Source organism: Medicago truncatula, chromosome 3 (assembly GCF_003473485.1).
Source record: "Medicago truncatula cultivar Jemalong A17 chromosome 3, MtrunA17r5.0-ANR, whole genome shotgun sequence".
Lineage (NCBI taxonomy): Eukaryota > Viridiplantae > Streptophyta > Magnoliopsida > Fabales > Fabaceae > Medicago > Medicago truncatula.
In genome coordinates this window covers 5493771-5511800 of record NC_053044.1, presented here as the reverse complement: position 1 = coordinate 5511800, position 18030 = coordinate 5493771, and the positions used below count along the sequence as shown (strand labels likewise).

The 18030-nt window shown below is 32.2% G+C and overlaps 2 protein-coding genes across 3 annotated transcripts; both read right to left on the bottom strand.

Moving 5' to 3' along the window:
* Window positions 1-225: 225 nt before the first annotated feature.
* Window positions 226-4034, bottom strand: LOC11414677 (annexin-like protein RJ4). The gene is made up of 6 exons (XM_003598600.4): window positions 3826-4034; window positions 2129-2274; window positions 1764-1982; window positions 1311-1523; window positions 916-1005; window positions 226-733 (listed from the first exon to the last, which is right to left on the bottom strand). The coding sequence occupies exons 1-6, from the start codon at window positions 3896-3898 to the stop codon at window positions 530-532; spliced, it is 945 nt and encodes a 314-aa protein (XP_003598648.1). The 5' UTR covers window positions 3899-4034; the 3' UTR covers window positions 226-529.
* Window positions 4035-7560: 3526 nt separating this feature from the next.
* LOC11414676 (beclin-1-like protein) lies at window positions 7561-16510 on the bottom strand. Of its 2 annotated transcripts, none has more exons than XM_003598598.4 (10): window positions 16319-16510; window positions 14306-14631; window positions 13964-14134; window positions 12149-12273; window positions 11866-11917; window positions 11533-11691; window positions 10114-10199; window positions 9369-9440; window positions 8725-8874; window positions 7561-8052 (listed from the first exon to the last, which is right to left on the bottom strand). In XM_003598598.4, exons 1-10 carry the CDS (start codon window positions 16491-16493, stop codon window positions 7815-7817), a joined length of 1554 nt encoding a protein of 517 aa, XP_003598646.3. In that variant the 5' UTR covers window positions 16494-16510; the 3' UTR covers window positions 7561-7814. The 2 variants fall into 2 exon arrangements, with proteins under 2 accessions (XP_003598646.3, XP_024635560.1); XM_024779792.2 differs by having other exon boundaries at window positions 7577-8052; window positions 11866-11914.
* Window positions 16511-18030: the final 1520 nt, after the last annotated feature.

Sequence of the window (18030 nt, the reverse complement as noted above, 5' to 3'; positions counted from 1 at the left end):
TGTGATTTAACTCACGCTGACACTTTTATGATCAGTTCAATCAATTTTTAAGCCGGTTCATCTTATCTTATATCTATAGGGATATTTTCATAAAAGCAAAAGAAAACAACCTTTAAAATACATGCTTTTAAAAATATTTATTGCAAAATAGATGCTGAGGTATCATTTCTCCAAATAATTTTACATTAACTGGTTTTTGGGAAAAAAATAATTTAGAGTTGCATGTACTAAAGATTTGAATACTAAATTAAACACATAATCAGTGAACATAGTGAAGTAAAAATATCATACAAGCATACCCCAATATAATTTTGATATTAATAACTTCCCATTAGCCTAAATAAACAACATAAGAGCATATCCCAAAGGAAACAATACAGCATAAAAGTTCAAGTTGTCCAAAGCAACCAACATAATGATACAATACTTAACAAAACATACTTTATTAAGAAAATAACTTAATGCAAACACATAATCATAAGCCATCATAACCCAAACTCATTATAGATATGCCCTTAACTCAATTACTTTAATCATGTTTCCCCAAAAGAGTGAGGATGAACTTCTTGTAGTCCCCTGAGGTTTCCTTGGAAACTTCATCTTCAAGATGAACACTGTTTCTCTTGTAGTACAGCTCTTTGATGTCCCTCAAATCCTTTTCAGCCCTTGTGACAATCACGCGGCTCAGTCCATCTTCATCGGTTCCAAATTTCTTGATCGCATTGCGCAAAACCTAGACAAATTTGGAAAATTATCAAAGTGAGTTCATGTATTAGAACTGAGAAATCTCAATGATTTTGTCATGTAGGACATTCTATCTGGTAACCATGGAGAAAATTAAGTGATTTATCAATTTAGTCACTAAGTTTATAAGAATGTGACAGTTTGATCTATGAAAGGAAATAAGAACCTAACCTTCTCATAGTACTTTTTGTGGTCATTGATGCAACGAATAGCTGTGTGCAATGTCTTCTGGAAGTCATCAGATGTTTGATCAAGCAATTTCTGCAGAGATAAAGAACTTATAAGTAGATAACATAACGATAATTTTGATGAACAAGGCAAATTGATGTCGTATAATGAAAAGAAATTGACGTTGTAACTTGTAAATCTAAAGCGACATGGTTCAAGTCAGATGTAAAATGGTTATTAGTGTCGCTTTGTTTAATAATAATTTTCATCATTCCCCAAATTAAAAAAATATATTTTATAAAAAGACTTTCGGTATGCAAAGATGTCGGTATAGCCAACTGATATCTCAACTATGTTGACACATTATCCGTAAATGAAAAAAGTTATTTATTGTGTACCTTACTAATGGAGATGCCATGTTCATCCCTATAACGGTTGAAAGTTGCCACAAGTTGAGTCTTGCTCCTTGTGGTAAGAATCCTAATGACTTCTTCATTGTTGCCTTTCTTTTCCTTGACACTTTCATGAATAATATTAGCCTCAGTTTGTGCCAATTTTGCATTGATCTCATCTCCCTCATACCTAAATGAGCTCACCAATCCAACCAAAAGCTGCTCAAAATCAAGTAAACATTCAGACCGTTAGTACATCTATAATTAAAACCATGGTTTTAAATTGCGTTCTGCAAACAACAATAAAAATTATTGAACATTGAGGGGCTAAATACATTATGGAGACAAAATAATAATGAAGCTACCATTATATCATAATCCATTAATCCGATTCGAGTGAGTTTTATGTTGCTTGTGGATTGCTTAAACATCATTTGATGACAATAAAGAATGACTTGCCTGGCGAAGATGACCGGTAGTGTGAGCAGACACGTCTTCTTCGATGGAACGCTTGTAGCGGTTATGATAGGCACGCCTCACTGCCAAGAGCTCTTCAGTTGATAGCACAGAAGCAATTTCAGCAACCACATGATAGTCTTTATTGCCATTCCTGATTGCTACATTGATCAAAACAGCGTCACGGTCTGCAGGGTCCAACATCCACCGGTACACGGCCCTCTGAATAACAATAAAATTATACAAAAAGTACATAAAATAGTATATTAACCATTAATTTATTCATCAACGGTTGAAATTATTCGCTTTAGTGTCTAAAGTGAGTTGGTCAATTTCAAGGAGACAAATCTAATGTTTGAATACTATACCTCAAAGTCACCGGAGATTTCTGACTCAAGACGTTTGATGAGATCCTCTTCGAAAAGCTCCTCATAAGCTTTTCTAATCTGTTGCCTCTGATGAACATTTCTATGACCCAAAATTGCAATAATGGCCTTGTTATCAGCCCCCCATCCTGCAGAGTTTGAAAAATAAATAAAACACAATATCACAATTTCATTTTTGTAATAGATTATTATGTTACACCATCACTAACGTCTAGTGAAAGAATTTCATTTCTTTTAAGCAAAGTCTCGAGTTGATAAAAAAAAAAAAAAAAAAGCATTGTAGAGTTTGTCGTCACCAAATAGATCCACCGACTCGTTAGACTAGTCGGAGTCTAATGGGACTTCCAGATAATGAGGATCTAGACTCGTATAAAATTGATGTCATGTCACCACATTGATCAATCATAAGAATAGCACCGACACTTCATATTGAAGCATAAAACACCAACACATGTGACTACAACAATTTGAATTTATTATTGTCTAAAAAAGCAAATTCATATAAACCATTCATTCAAATGAAACAATAATTTAATGCAACCTTTGAAAGCATGTTGAAGGGCTTGTCCGTCCTCAACTGAGGAATGGTTGGTGGGAGCAATAAGGGTAGACATAGTGCTACTATGTTAGAAGAAAGATTTTGTCACATTGTATGTATATTTAGACATTATGTAAGTAGAAAATTAAAGAATCTGAAGTTACCCTTATCCCCCATAAATGGTATTTAGTAGGTACTAAGTTGTTTTTTCCTACCTTGCGTTATTGAATGAATAATCAATACCACCAAGGTCTTGGTATCTAAATTCTAAATAAGTTGAACTAGGATTGTCATAGAAGCTTAATTTTTGAGAGGAATAAAAAAAAAACTTATGGTGTCTCAAATAAAAGTAAAAAAATTACAATTTGATGGTTTAAAATATAAATGATTTTTTGTCAAAAAAAAAAAAAAGAACTTATTGTTATACCAAAAAAGTAAACTAGTTTCCTAAAATTTTCATAAGTTTTATGTTTTAATAACTCTTTATTCTCGTAAAATAAGTTCTCATTGAGACTATTTTGGAGGGTACATTTACTTTTTAAGTAGATCAGGAAAAATAACACACTAAACTAAATTTCTTATATAATGTAAAAGTTTATATTTTTATTTATAACTGAGATCAAAAGGAGTTATATAGGCTAAATAACTTTTAATATCTGAAAGATATAACTCACCTAGATCCGCTACAAGTAAAGAACATGAGATGCCTTTGTTTATGATTTAAAAAATATATATCATTTTATAAAATAAAAAATAATTTTTGACTACAAAATGAAAAACTATCATGATTAGCTTTCTCTAAAATCTAATCTTTTTTTTTCGAAAATAAGGAGCTAACACAAGAACAGTTGAAAATCATTGTTTAAAAAGTTGATTTTTATGGATAGCAAACAAACAGGAATAACTTCATTTTTTTCAAATCTCTAAAAAAAGATCTCTAGATTTTTTCTTAACAAAAGAAAAGAAGATCTCTAATTTTTTTAACATAAAATCTATTTTTTTTAAAAGGTTAAACAAATGCACACATAATCTTGCATGGTTAAAATCAAGTTTATGATCACATGATTATAATTAATCAACTATAATCTAGCACCATCAAATAAATAAAAAAATAAGACAAAAATGTTAAAGTATGATTCACCTTTGAAAGCAAGTCGAAGAGCCTCAGCATCTTGAACTGGAGATGTTTGGCTATGAACAACAATGGTGGCCATTGGAGTGATAGTTAATTAGCTTGATTAATCAAGTTTTCCTTTCTCTCTCAAATTTTTAACTATGGAAGAAAATATGTGATCACTAACTAAACTTTGGCTTTTGTTACATTTTATAGTGTCATTTATCTTCTCCTAGGAGTTAACGCTCTTTCCAAATATTGCATGTAAATTTGCTTTATGTTCAAAATTTTGTTTCTTTAATTAATGCACATTAAATTTTATTCAATAAAGGCAAAAAAAGAGGGAAAATTGTAAAGGAAGTTTTGTAAAGAAACGGAAAGTAAAGCTGGCTTCTGTTGTTAAGACTTGTTTTGGTGTGAAAAAAATGCAATGAATGAATGGTCATCACGTTTAGTGAGGTGTTATTGTTGTCCTTTTTTGTTTGCATGGAGAACAAATGGCAAAATATGACTAGGATTCTCTTTTCTTTCCATATAGTATAATTTCCATTTCCAATAAAAAAGAGTCTAATGATTCAAACGGACAATGTAATCCTACCTCCGGTCCTATTTATAAGAAAAAATTAACTTTTTAGATTCATTCAATAATTGATGTACCTAACTTAGAAATAGACCAAATACATCAACTATAATAATTTGAAATTTGAAAAATGACTTTGTAATTTGTAATAATATGTTAAGTCTTAAAAATGACTTTGTAATTTGAAAAACACATAGTATGTCCTAATAATTTGATTTTTTTGATTTCTATCCTATAATATACACAATTAAACAAGTGACTTAGAAGTTGAACTTTTTCATGATTTTTTGAAGACATGTTTAGGACGTTAAAGTATGGCTTAAAAAAAAATAGAATTTTTCAACAAGGAACAGATTGATTATGAATTTTTAAATTACCTAAAAAAAAAATATTTAGAAATCGAATTATGAGCTGGTTGATTTTTCAACCAAGACGTTTAAAATTGGAATTTTGTTCCGAATAAACATACACTTATGGGTCAAATTTCTTTTCTCAAATTTGTAGAAATGGTTAGAGAATCATAAGAATTTTCATCATGAAATTTTAAAGTTTTTAAATGATAGATGAATTAAGTATAAATTGTTTAACAAATTCAAAATTATGGGGGAACGAAAATTCATGAATAATCCTTCCCTTGTCAAAAAATTTTAATTTTTGTGGAAAGACATATTTCAACCTTTCGGTCACTTTTATAAACTTCACGTATATTAAATGGTAAAAAATTAGAAAAATCTCAAATTACATGGGTGAAATATGTGTTTTTTATTTTACAGATTCATTTTTCAGACTTCATGTTTATTACATGGTCAATTTGAACAATTAAACCAAAAAATTAATTAAAATACAAATTATTATCAAAGAGTTGAGTCTATCGAAATAGATTATTCTCTTACAAAGTGAACAAATGGAAAAATATGACTAGTATTCTCTCTTCTTTCCATATAGTATACTCCCAATTTCCAAAAAAGAAATGAATTAAAATACAAATTGTTATCTAGGGGTTGAGTCTAACGGAATATACTATACTCTTACAAGATGATGAGTAAAGGTTTAGATTTCATGTTCCTGTGAATGAACATAATTCAGAGTATAGGGATATTGTTAGATGTAAGAAGGGTTGAAACTCCGAATTTTATATTTCTTCATTTTAAAGGGTGAAGTTTTTAGTCGCTAGATTATTTGCAGAAAAAAGAAAAAGATTGAATTTTAGACATAAGAGATAACCACATTTAGTGTGTGATGCACCTCAAATATATTACTTCAAATAAAAGAAATATGGAAAAAAATAGTGTTAATATTATAATATATCCCACTATAATATAGAGATTTGTTTTATATAAAAAGAAAAATGTCCCAAACATACAGCTCAGTTGGTAAGCTGAGGGACGCTTGAAAATTCTAACTGAGAGCTCCACGGTTCGAAACCTAAAACTAACATAACTTATAATTTACTAACAACTGACTTTTTGTCTAGTTGATTTCATCATCTCGCAAATTGCAACACAAATCTTTAATAAATCTCACAAAGTTCATGTCTCTTGTTTTCCTTCTCTTTTTGCAAGTTTGTATGAGTTTTTTTTTTCCCTTTGCTTTGGTATCTAAAGACCGAAATCGGGTTTTTGGTTGTTAAGATTTTTTCACATTTGGTGTCTCCATGATTGTTGGATGGAGATTAAACAATTCAAATTTTTAATATTAATTTTAACTATTTCAAAAGAAAGAAAAAAAAAAGTTAAAAATTTAGATTGTTTGATTTCGATTCAACTATCAGTGATACATCAAATGTGTGAAAGTCTTAATAGCAAGAGATTGTGGTCCGTGATCCCTAGTGACCAACATACCGATCAAATACCCATGTCTCACTTTATTCACTACCTTCTTAGTGCTAGACTGCTAGCTATCTAATATTTATTCAAATTTTTCACCCAACTTAAAACCAAAATAAATTTTCTCATTACAATCAATCAAAATATTTGTTAAATGACTTATATCTTTCCCTATTATCTTGATGCAAATTATATGTTGGTTAATATATATGATCTCTTTTGCACAATGTTGGTAAATATATCACAATTTATTTGATAAATAAATAGATGAATTGATTGTAATTTACAAATGTAACCATTAAGTAAATGAAATAAAAAGGGATCAAATTCAGCAATAAGGGCATGTTTGGTTTGGAAGGGAAGTTAGAAAGAGAGTAATGGGTAAGAGAGAGTTTGAGAAAAGAGAAAAAGATGAGAAATAGAGAAGATTTGATATATTGTTTGGTATAAGACAAATAAGAGAGAAATACAAGTGAAAGAAGTATTATTATTTATTAAAAAGATAAAAATAACTTTGATAAGACAACATTATAATTTATGATTAATTGAAAAACCAATGACATATTAGACTTTTTTATCTTCTTCCCTCTTTGTTCTCACTTTTGAAGAGAAAACAAAAAGACATGGAGCCTATTTTTTATTCTTCTCTCTTCTCAATTTCTCTTATTGTCGAACGAGAGAAATCTCCAACTTTACGTATCTTTCTCTCTTCTCATCTATCTCTCGCCCTTCTATTTCTCTCAAAACAAAGGTATTTCCGATGCACAACTTCTTTTAGACTTATTTTATCTTTTCCGACATGCACCGCTTTCCCATAAAACTTATATAAAGTTTACCCCGTTTACAAAATGTCTCCGAACATCTTTATAAAGTTTTCCGGTTTGTATAATTTTCTCTAAAAAACTTATATCAAGTTTTCCAATTTGTCTTCTTCTTTTGTTATTTTCTTTAAAACCGAAAAACTATATAGTAAGTTTTCGAAAAAATTTATTTTAAACGGAAATGTTGAAGTGAATTTTTTTTTTTAAAAAAAACGGTTCAAACCAAAAACATTTACATACTGAAAAACACGTGTGATGAACTTATAGGTTACATGGTAAATTTTCATGCAAGCCAACAATAATTCACTTCCTAATTCTAGAGCTTCTTTACATGGTAAAATTTTCTGAAAAATATTTACAGAAAAAGCACAACTTTTATACCATCCGAAAGTATATTTTCAAACAAAAACATGTCTATGCCCCCATTAAAGGCAGGCAATGTTGCACATTTCTACAGTTCATGAAAATCCATAACCTCTGATCAAAATGAAAAAGGGGGACAAGGAATTCTCTAAATTGGATTTTGAAAAGGACATTATTCAAATATATACTGAGCATCCAATAACATATAGATTTCAATAAATATATGAACAGTAATGTATTTTGACATCAAACTAGAATATAGTGAAAGTTTCAAAACTAAAGAATACAAGAGGACATACGCTATTAGTATTGAGTACTACTCACAAGAACTGTAATAATCTAACTTAACTTGTATGAACCTTGAACAACTAAATAGTTCTATTTACATATCTGTGTTGCCTAAATCCTAGAATATGTATGTTATGTTCAGTTTCTGGATTCAGATTTGGCTTCAGTACCACGCTTAGGGTACAAAGATCCCACAGCTGGCACTTCAGCATGTGAAGATACCATTGCTGAAAGAGGTTGGAAGTTTGTATTTCCAACAAACCAATAGAGAGCCCATTTCAAATTGCAGAGTGTGTACTTGAGTGCTTTTGTCCAATTTTCCTGCTTATTGAAGCTTTGGGTAATGGAATAGTTTTCAACTTTATCATTATCAATCCTACAAACCAGCACAAATATTTGTCATTCTCACTCAATGCTACAAACTAACACAAGATAGTCATAGACATAAACAGTTTGATAAATGATTCTCCGAGCATGGTATATATTGAGATAAATTAGCAAATCCAGAGGCCAGAGCATCATAAAGAAAAGGTCATATTTGGTCCCCGTGAGCATAGCTCAGTTGGTTGGTAGAGACATTGCATAATTTATGCAGGGGCAGGGGTTCGAACCCCGAACACCCCACTTCTCCACATTTAATTGTGTGAGCTCTAGCCACTAGGCTACTAGACCAACAAAAAAAAAGGTCATATTTGAACTCATGAAAAAAAGGATTTTTTTTTTTTTGAGGGGTAACCTTGGCGCAACTCGTAAAAGTTGTTGTCATGTGACTGAAAGGTCACGGGTTCAAGTCCTGGAAACAACCTCTTGTGTAAAAACAAAGTAAGGTTGCATGCAATACACCAAAAATGGTGGGGCCCCTTCCCGGACCTTGCGTATGCGGGAGCTTTAGTGCACCGGGTTGCCCTTTTTGCCCTTTTATTTTAAATATCGTATGGTTTAGTTAGGTAAAGAGGAAAAGAGAGAACCAGTAAATATGGCATCTTTGAACTAATAAATATATTATATGCAATGATAATTTTTTTGCACCATATGTAATAATGCTTACTTATAAGGTAGCTTGAAACATTTCTCTGGTGGTATATTGTTCTCTTGATCCTTAGACTTGGCAAATTCTGCGAAATCCTTGAGGCATGCTAAAAACAATGTCATTGCTTTGTCATAGCGAGTGCTCCAGAACAAGTTGACTGGACCAAAGCTGCAAAACCGTAGCCATTAATAATGCATGGTAGAAAAGTTTAACAATTCTAAAGGCAACAAGTTCTCTGTATCATTTTGTCTGCCACATTTATATTATTACGACTTAGAACACCAGCCAGAATATCACCACAGGCATACAGAACCCAAGCCAGGGCAAAGGCACAGCCCTGATGCAACATTTTATATTATTACGACTCAGAACACCAACCACAATATCACCACAGGCATAAAGAACCCGAGCCAGGGCAAAGGCACGACCCTAAATATTTTAAAAACAATACATATCCAAAGTTTACTCTGGTGTTTAACTAAAAAAATTAACAAAACTAAAATGCAGACAAATTGACATTGCTGCAAATCAATCAGCTAGTACATCTGATTTTCTTCCATGCATGATATTTATGATTTTCGCTCAACTTGAGCCATATACTTGAGAAAAAAGTAATACATCATAAAGACAATTACGAAAGTAGAAACAGAATGCATACTTACAGCTCATAAGTACTGTTGCTGGTGTCTGTGATTCGAGGGTAGCTACCCAAAGGAATTATTTTTATTCGATATCTAAAAAGTAATGGGTTAAGGGCATGTTACAAACCATTCCCAATAAATTATATGTAAAATGAAATGTGGACCCAAAAGCAAATACGATCTTGTAAGTTTCATTTCATGTAAAATTTCAACTCAACTAGATACCATCTTGGACTAACTTATAGAGTAACAAAAGATCAACTAAAATAATTCCAAATTAACTGTGATAAGAAAATTAGTTCATCTGCCACCACATTATATACACTGTCTAGAAAATAATAAATTTGAATTAGACTTGAATGTTCTTGTAGTGCAATTCAACACAAGTGACAACACTTAATAAACTTTGGTTGACTACCATGCAAGATTTTTAACAAGTAAATTTTTTGCCTATGAACCATGAACACCATGGCCTCTGTCTTCTTAAAATCATTGATCGTTGCGATTTCTTCATGTATCTATCACTTGCAAAAATATAAGAAAAAATCAACTTTCTAAAAATAAAAATCAACTTATTTAGCAGATGATTTCAATCGCTATAACTTGGTATCTCAAGCATTTAGCATGCCCACAGTCAGATGTAAAATTCTATTTTGAACTAGTTTCATTGTTTCATGATTATTTTATTACATTGAGACATAAGATATATTCTATCATATTAACAGTACTAATTACTAATCTGATATACTTAATGAAAAAAGGATACTGAAACTTCGGTCGGAAATACTGGCACATTGTATGCAGAAGAAGGCAAGCTTGGCCCCAGGCAGCATTTATCTCATCCCATTCTACCTAAATGTTTCAAAAATAAAAATTATTATACATCATATCAAAACAATAAATCTTAAACTTGAAAGAAAAATGACTCAAGATTAAGAACAACAGACGAGAAAATTCTTCAGGATAAAAAATTATAACCGCATATTCAAATCACCAAATGAGGGAAGGACAAATGCAGCTACAATACAACAATTTATTATTTTATGAAGGAAATAGCAAAACATGGCACACACCATTAAGTTGAACATATCATCAGTTAGTTATCCATATAAATTTATATAAATAAGTTCAATTTACCAAGTGCACCTAAATATTTTTGCAAACAAAGAAGTGCACTTAGACATGAAAACTGACAGTAAGCAAGAAACGGAGTTATTAATGAAATTATTACAAAGAAAGTGACTCAAATTAGCAACCTTATAAACAATACTTTTGTATATGCTTGTAGCTCACAGAGTAGTCAATAGCGCGCTATGGCGGCGTCTTGCCGCTACGGAGGGTGTCGTAGTGGTGTGTTTCAAGATAGCAGCCGCTATAGCGGTTTGCGGTAGCGGATTCTGATCCACTATTGAATTTTAGCAGGAAAATCCCAAATTGACCCTAACTTTAAAACCATTATGTGGGTATTTTGTATAAACCCCAACATTTTCTCAACTCTTTCTCTCTTTTCACGCCAATAAAACACAATCTGCCATCTATCTTCCTCTGGGTTTCACTTCCTTCTCACACGATCTGCTTCCATCTATCTTGCTCTGTTTGTTCTCTTTTTAGTCCCTCTGCTCTTTGTTACTTTTTTTCTTTTACGATTTTTCTTTTCCTCTGGTCTCTTTTTTTCTTTGTTCCTGTCTTCTCATTTATGGTTCAGGTTCCTCTGTTCTTTATTTTTCTTCTTTTCATTCTTCCTTTTATTGTCTTTTCTCTTCTTTTCTTTGTTTCTCTGTTATTTGCTTCTCTCTGTCCTTATATTTGTCTTTTGTTGGTATTTGGATTTGAATGTAATCTTTTGATTAAGACTTGTGGACTTATATTTAATATACGTTTGTTTATACTTCATAGTATTATTCATGTTATTTGTCCCAAAAAAAAATTTATCAAATAGCGGCCATCCCACTATACGCTATCCTGCTAAACCACTTATGGGGTCGGCCGCTACGTGACGCTATCCGGGATTGACTACTATAATAGCTCATCAACTATTTCAAACAACATTTTCGCATATGCTGGTAGCTCGTCAATTATTTTAAATGAATAAGCTTCCAACGAAGAAATCAAATCATGCATATTGAGCTTAACAACAACTTGACCCAGCAATAAAAACCATAAAAAAACATGCTACGCATCTTACTGGAATTTTGGGGAGTCTTCCAAGCCGAAAATTGTTAATTGTTCCAAACTCTCCATCATGAGAAATGGGAAAGGCATCATTGAGCACGTTTGTTCTCTTCAACAATTCTAAATGTGCTTGTGAAACTTCAATCTTGGCTAAAATTGCATCTCTCTCCTCCTGTTGATTGAAATATTTTTGCACAATGCTCAGACTTCTAATTTCATGATTTTTACAAAAAACGGACAGGACACAGATGTTCTTATGCAAGTTGCTTAAAGTTTCTGATACAAAAGCATCTAAAGATTCTTAATAAAATGCAAGGTAAGACAAATAAATAAAAAACTTACAAACCTGATGTGAAATCAATTGAAACTGAAAATTATTGAACTCATGCCAATACCTGCTACACATTCAGACATGTTAAATTAATGATTGACATCAAGCATCCGTACACACTAAAGAATAAAAGAAAAATGATTCATAGAAAGTTTGTTTTGGGGGTTGAGGGGTGAGGTTAGGGATTTTTCAGTATCTTGAACTATGGCATTGTTTTATTTGAAAATATAATATATATTTTTTTTAAAGAATTTGAAAATATAATATTGTTAAGGACAAAGGTACAGTGAAAATATACCGCTCCTCCAATTCTTTGAAGCGGGTAGATTTTAACTCAAGTTCCTTCAGTTCAGCATTTACTTCAGCATTCTGTCTCTCTGTTTCTTCAATTGCCGCTTCTAGTCTTCTTTCTTCTTCTTCAATCTAGAATATCATTTTAAGTAGTAAATAATTAAATAGGCTTTCAAAGAAAACATAATGGCACACTCGACAAAATGATGTTAATCAGACCAGTGTTTTCAAAAATTAGAATAAAGACATTTCTGATTTTTTATTTAAAAAAACTCCAAATCTCCAAACAAACAATGATAGCCACAACTTTTAAAATTTAAACCAGGTGTAACCCATTTTGATAGAACCGGACCATAAACTAGCGAATAACAGAAAGAGAACATGAGAATGCTATTGAATACCCCTCTACAACACTATACCAAAGGGTGTGTCTCCCTCCAAAAGAAACTAATAAATAACCAACTAACTGAACGTATTTACATTCTCTGCCTCTATTTATATCCAACGTCAGCTACCAAAGTTAGAGGGCTAACTAACTCAACTTTAGCTAATAAGACCTAACCAACAGAGCTAACACAGCTCTGGGCACATCATTCTTTCTTCAAACATACACATTCCTAGTTGGGTGCCTGTTGCTAGCACATAAATTAAAACTTCCAGATTGAAAAGGGTAGCATCAATTTTTAATAGATATATGGAGAGAAAAAAATTACTATCTGGCTGTCAGGTATACATAATATTACATATATAATTCCTACATAGGAATCATCTTTTGGAATTATACAAGAAGACAAATTAAAATGTGATGGTGGTTTAGATGTCACACAGAATCTTGAAACAACACCATGAGAGAGTGCAACTTCCAAATCAAATATGTCATGGCTCTTGAAAGGTTTGGAAGCTTTGTCAAAACTCAAAATAACACAATCCGAGTGAATTTGGTCTGGTATGTATTTATTGTAGCAAAAACATATGTAATTATTTATTATATACAACATTTCACAACAGATTATTTTGTGGTTTGATGTTAAACTGTTCTCCATACAACAACAACAACAACCAAGCCTTATCCCACTAAGTGGGGTCGGCTACATGGATCAAATGACGCCATAGTGTTCTATCAAAAACCATATTTGGATCCAACTCATTGACCTATAAATCCTTTCTAATGGTTTCTCTAATGGTTTTCTTAGGTCTTCCTCTACCTCTTTTAACTAGACTCTCCTCCATTTGATCTACTCTTCTAACAACGGCATCTACGGGTCTTCTCTCTACATGTTCAAACCATCTAAGCGTATTTTCTACCAACTTTTCTACCATAGGTGCTACCCCCACTCTCTCTCTCTCTAATGGTGTCATTCCTAATCCTATCCTGTCTAGTCTTACCTATCATCCAGCGCAACATCCTCATCTCCGCTACACTTACTTTACTCTCATGTTGGCTCTTAACCGCCCAGCACTCCGTACCATACAACATTGCCGGTCTGACTGTTGTCCGATAGAATTTTCCTTTCAGCTTAAGTGGTACTTTCTTATCGCACAAAACACCTGAGGCTCTTCTCCATACAGTCAAAGAAAATATATTTGAATTGAAATGCTTCCAACATGGAATGTGTTTTTAAATACTATATTCAGAATAAACCAATATAGCAAGAAAACACATAGGCCATAAATTCAAACAAAGCAAACAGAGGTTATGAATACAACTAATGGTTTGAACTTAAGCAAACAGAGGTTATGAATACAACTAATGATTTGAACTTCAATCCTAAACAAACAGTTAAGTAATATACACATTGTAGATAGTAAACCTGATGAGCACCTTCAATTTCTCCTTAAGAAAATCAGCCTCGCTGAGGACATCTTTGGCCTCCCCCTCCAAGCGTTTAAGACAGGCTTCATATGCTTCAATGTCCCTATTTACATCTTCGACCTCTTTATCAAGCTTATCAGACAAAACTCGCATGCAATCAAGGCATAAAGGCTGTTCAACCTGAAACCATATACATAAAACATTAAAACTATGACCTAACACACTTAAAATGTTAATATATTAAGAAATAAGCACATTTTCTCCAAAAAAAATCTCAAGAAACAGCCACATATAAATGAGTATATTTCCAATTTAAGTTTGAACAGAACATGCAGATTTCTGTATGCAAACCTGTGTCTGTGTTGTGGCAATCTCAAATGCTCGAGTCAGGACAGTAATAGTTGAATTGAATCCAGAGTTATGAGGTGGCAAATGACCACCATGATCAACCCCCGGGGACAATGAGTTTCCCCCGCCTCCATCAGACGCAGATTCCGACTTGTACACTACCACAAAAGACTCTTCCATTGTCTTTCCAGGATGGGAAGTATCACCACGAGGCCGGGGAGGAACTCCTTGAGTCTGAGGTCTTTGCTTTGGCAACACAACATATGAGTTGTCCATTTTAGTTGTGCTCATCACACTGCTAGCACCATGAATGGATGACCCTTGCATCCCTACACACATTTATTAAATCCCCATTCTATATCATCACACTAACTCTTGTTCAAATAATTAAAATAATCAAAATCAAAATAATCTTCATTCCGTAAAAATAAAAACATTCTGTTAATACTATTCAAAATCAAAATTAGCAACTGCACACCAACAAAAAAGGTTAAAAATTTGCAAACAGAGAATAAGCCTAATCAACGACAAATATTCATACAGACCTAGTGAACCGTTCAATTGAAGCAACACCGATAGTGAATCAACAATAACAATATCTATTCAAGTTGTAATCACTACTCAGCAAACACAGCCGTCGCCATTATATACCTCTTCGTCATGAATAAATCATAGCAATGATTCTCATTTGCAATGTCGCAATAAAATGCCACAGAATTAACATTAAAAAAAAAAAAAAAAAAAACCTTTGTCTACTAAATCAACAAACAAAAAAACAAAATCCATTAGTTCTAATTCTAATCAGTGCACACATTTGTCATCATCAATTGATGATCCTTGCACACTTAGGCTTTGTTTAAGAAATTTGGAGGGGAGGGGAGGGCTTTAGGTAAAAGGAAGGAGGAAAGGAAATGGAAGAAAGGATAGTCCCCCAACTAGAATTGGGGTGGGGGGGGGGGTGTTTTCCTTCATAATACAAAATCCCCCAAAAATGGGGGAACTCAAAAATTTAATTGAATGACAATTTTTTAGGGTTTAAATAAATTCTTCAAATCCAATCATTGTTGTCATAATACTCCCAACATTAAGAATATATTAATGATAAACATTCATTAATTATTCTCTACAAAAGAACTCTAAAAAATGTGGAATATTTCTCTATATTTCCCTCTACTCCCCTGCCCCCAAAGCCATCCCTTCCCCTCCCTTCCAAACACATGAACAGAGTACATTGATTGCCTCTATTTTTTGTGTTACCCCTCCAAATGGACGACCCTTGCAAATTTAAATGCATTGATTGGCTCTATTTTTCGTCTTCTTCCGGTTAAAAGTGTCATGTTATCCAGAATCTAGCTAGTAAATGCTGATGTTCTATTTGGATTGGCTTATGTCAACTTATCTACTACTAGCATAAACCCAATATGACTATACTTGATATAACTTTTTTTTTTTTGTTTTGAAGAAGCTAAATTAGCCAACCTAACTTGGCACCGGAGAATCGAACCTGAGATCTTGAGGAGCAGCACACTCCAAGGTCTCAAATCAACACCATCGGGCCTACCCAAATTGGTTGTTTGATAGTACATCAACATATTAAAACAGCATATGACATGTTCATAAGCTGTTTTCATCTTATTTTCATACGCTCTTGAAGATAACTATAAAGACTGCTTACAGATTATACGAAAACAATTTAACTTTATCTTGTCTTCTGTTATAAGAAAATAGCTTAGCATTATAAGCTGCAAAATAAGCCAACCGGGGACAAGTAAGAATTATCCAGTTAGGAATTGAACTTAATACTCCCAATAAATCGAATAAACTATAATAATAATTAAATCGAATAATTCAAATTCACTCAACACAAAAACCATAAAATTCATTTTTGATACAAAAATTGAATAAACAAACAAGAATAATAGCTGCAATAAAACTGCTCCAAATTCAAGGAAAGAACCAGTGAATTGCAGAGGAACGTTAATTAAGAAAATCCAAAGAGAGTAATAAGAAACTAACCAGAACGAGAAGGATCGTTGAAGTACTTGTCGGCGTAAGAATCGACGCCGACGATGCAAAGCGGATTGCGGCAGTTCTGACAAACCCATCGGGGGACGTTCGGATCCACCGGTAAGCTCCGATTCCGACCCTTTTTCGTCGAATCTCTCATCCTCTCTTGTACCGAGATTTTCATTGTTAACCTTTTTAGGCTACTTTTATAAATTTTAAAAGTTTATGTGAAACTTGTGGGACCAATTGAAATTAAAAAAAATATGGGGCTTGTATGTAATTTTTTGGAAGTTTTGGGGTTGATTTACAATTTTTTAAAATTTATAGGGTTAATTCAATAAATTTGAAAAAAATATGGACTAACTTGCTAAATTTAAAAGTTATAAAAATTATTTGAGATTCATGTTATACGAAAGAAATTTCAAATTCTTAGCTTTTTGGCGTTGTTTTAAATTCTTCAAATTTAACAAAAATAAATTGCATAATATGTAGCATTTGGGGTTTCAATCTCGGACACCCCACTAAGTTACTTGACAAAAAAAAATACTTTTTAAATTTTATCATTTTACTCCCTCCGGTCCTTTATAAAAGAGACAATTTGAGAAAATCACACCGACCAAGGAAATGTATTTTTTCTATTAATAATTTTAAAATACTAGTTGATATTCCAAAAATATCCTTGGACTAAACTACTCCTACCTTACTGCCTACAATTAATGTAATTCTATCATTAAAGCTATTGTATGAGTATCAATTCAAGCCTCACAAACACACCTCTCCTCTTCACAAGAATACATCAGTTTTATTCTGGTTTAATGTGGCTATTGATATTCTCACAGCTCATTTGGATTTCAAATTGAAAAAAGTAGGCAAACTCCCACCACTTTTTTCCAGAAAATTCCCACCAAAATTTTGAGCAAATAAACTTTTGAAATTTCAAATTTTAAATAGAGTAGAAATGAAGTTTAAACATCCCGTCATTCTCTATATAAAGAGAGCTTTGTATGAACTTTCAGCCATACTTAAAAATGCCTCTTAACATAGACTTGAATGTTCCTTTCACTTTTACACATGAACATTCAATTTCTGATAATGATACCACAATACCATCAAATGTAGAAACACAAGAATTTGAGTTTAATTTAAATTATCCCTCATATCTTAATGTTGAAGAGAACATGAACCAGAATTTTCCTCGACAAGAAGAAATACATGTTGGTCTGTGTCTACTGCTAAAGTAGTTCAACATGGGGAATATGTATCAAAATAAATGCATTTGCATTAGAATAGGTTGCATGTCTCCAACTTAATAAGGGTATAAATGAAATTACATATTTAATAAAGTTTAAATTTAAAGAGATTTTCTTATAAAAAGGAAAAAAAAAAGTTTAAAATTGTCTCTTGTATAAAGGATCGGAGAGAGTAAAATAATTATATGAAGTAAGAGTAAAGAAAGCTTACACTGTGTTTTGAAGTAAAGTGTCTTATTTTTGTGAATTACTTTTGTGTTTTTGGATTGGATTTGTGGTTGATAGTGATTTCACCACCACTCTTCAACTTTCCTCATGACTTCATGTTTCACCAGAATCTACAAAAGAAAATTTTATTAGTGAAAAACATTGTGGGTTTCTTCCGACAAAACGTTTGTTTGGAATTTTTAATTTAATCTTTTCATTTTTCAGATTTAATCAGTTGCATTAGGGACAAAATTTCTGCTTTCA

Excerpts from the sequence above, each read along its gene's own strand:
- LOC11414676 (XM_003598598.4), bottom strand. The coding sequence starts at position 16,493 with ATGAAAATCTCGGTACAAGAGAGGATGAGAGATTCGACGAAAAAGGGT. Across the intron at positions 11,692-11,865 it reads TTCAATTGATTTCACATCAG|GAGGAGAGAGATGCAATTTT; the intron begins GTTTGTAAGTTT and ends TTCAATCAACAG. Across the intron at positions 8,053-8,724 it reads TGTTTCAAGCTACCTTATAA|GATTGATAATGATAAAGTTG; the intron begins GTAAGCATTATT and ends GCTGGTTTGTAG.
- LOC11414677 (XM_003598600.4), bottom strand. The coding sequence starts at position 3,898 with ATGGCCACCATTGTTGTTCATAGCCAAACATCTCCAGTTCAAGATGCT. Across the intron at positions 1,006-1,310 it reads ATGGCATCTCCATTAGTAAG|AAATTGCTTGATCAAACATC; the intron begins GTACACAATAAA and ends TTATCTCTGCAG. Across the intron at positions 734-915 it reads ACAAAAAGTACTATGAGAAG|GTTTTGCGCAATGCGATCAA; the intron begins GTTAGGTTCTTA and ends AAATTTGTCTAG.